Raw genomic sequence first — 1,471 nt, 5'->3', positions numbered from 1 at the left:
AGCTTCCCGCGCCCCCTCCGGCCGCTGCCGGGGCCATAGATGCCGCCCAGCACCACAACCACGACGGGGCGAGCGTGTGCCCGGCCCTGCCGGGCGCGTTCCTGTTCCGCGCCCAGCGGATCGACCCGCTCCGGGGCGCGTTCCTCGAGATCCCCGGCGGCGTCGGGGCCGACGACGAGGACGCGGAGAGCGGAGGATTCGCCGATCGGATCAAGAGGATGTTATCGGAGCGCCCGCCCGACGAGTTCCCCCCGTTGCCGCAATCGCCCCCGATGCAGATGCCGCACTATCAGTCGCGGCGGAAGACACGGAGGAGACAGAGGGAGGAAGGAGGAGGAGGCGGTGGAGGTAATGATAACGGCGGGGACTCGTCCTCGGGAGGGGAGGGCACTAGCGCTTCGCCTAAGAGGGAGTGGTGGGGTGGAGCCAGCCTCGGCGATGAGCTGCCCACCCCTCGGGAGATGTGCGGGAGGCTTGAGGCGGAGTGGCTGGCTGGGTTCCCGGTGCCAGCTCCATTGCCAAGGTCGTCTTCGCGCTGCAAGGGGCAGAAGCGGAAGTTGGAGGACGAGGCATCCGCCGCCGCCGCCGCCGCCGCCGCCGCCGCGGTAGCCGCCGCCGCGTCCTCGCTCGGCAGCGCGGGCGCCGACGATGACAACGAGGAGGAGGACGGCTCGGCGGGCACCCCCGAGATCTGCTGCCGCCACTCCCACGCGGCGCTGGCCCGCGAGGTCCGCGTGCAGGTTGATGTCCTCGTCCGCTGCGCCTCTTCGTGGCGCCACGCCGACCGCGCCGCCGCCAAGCGCGCCACCCACGTCGTCGCTGAGCTCGCCAAAAAAGGTAACCACCCTTCGCCAAACCTCACTCCGGCCGCGCCGATCCGTGCAACCGCATCCTTACCGAGTGGATCTGGTGGTTGTCAATTGAGCAGAGGAGGTTGTCAACGTGATTGTAGAGGGCGGCGCCGTGGCGGCCTTGGTGTGCCACCTAGAAGAGCCTGCTGTGGCGGCGCCAACGCAGGAGGAACAACAACTGCGGCCGTTTGAGCACGAGGTTGAGAAGGGCACTGCCTTCGCTCTGGGCCTCCTAGCTGTAAAGTTTTTTTCATTAATTCCCTAATTGAGTTTTAGATGCACTTTTGGTACCAATGCAATTACTTGTATCATCGACAAATTTATGTTCTAAATAGGACTGTGAATTTTCAAGTTTCCTGTGGCATAGGATTACAAAGTTTAAGAACTTCAACTATCCCACATATTGTATACAATAATTCAGAACGCCTAAACTTGTATCCTCGTATATCTGTATTTCTTGTAAAATACTGTAAGATCCAATGCCTTTGAATAGTTAGAATTAGAAAAACCTAGGAACTTCCAAGTCCTATAACTTGGTGCATTTCTTGTTTTTTTATTTGAAGATCTTTTCTACGATGACAAGCATCCATTATTTAGTATTCCTACTGGCTTCCAATTTA

At 59.5% G+C, this 1,471-nt stretch overlaps 1 protein-coding gene across 1 annotated transcript in view; it reads left to right on the top strand.

Moving 5' to 3' along the window:
• LOC8083129 overlaps nt 1–1,471 on the top strand; it is a 27,695-nt gene extending 26,224 nt beyond the window's left edge. The window contains exons 2-3 of the mRNA XM_002450777.2: nt 3–837; nt 929–1,471. Coding sequence (XP_002450822.2) covers nt 3–837; nt 929–1,116 — 1,023 coding nt within the window. The 3' untranslated portion in view covers nt 1,117–1,471. The remainder of the gene's footprint in view (nt 1–2; nt 838–928) is intronic.

The sequence above is a fragment of the Sorghum bicolor genome, chromosome 5, assembly GCF_000003195.3.
Source record: "Sorghum bicolor cultivar BTx623 chromosome 5, Sorghum_bicolor_NCBIv3, whole genome shotgun sequence".
Classification (NCBI taxonomy): domain Eukaryota; kingdom Viridiplantae; phylum Streptophyta; class Magnoliopsida; order Poales; family Poaceae; genus Sorghum; species Sorghum bicolor.
This window is presented reverse-complemented; position numbering and strand designations above follow the sequence as displayed.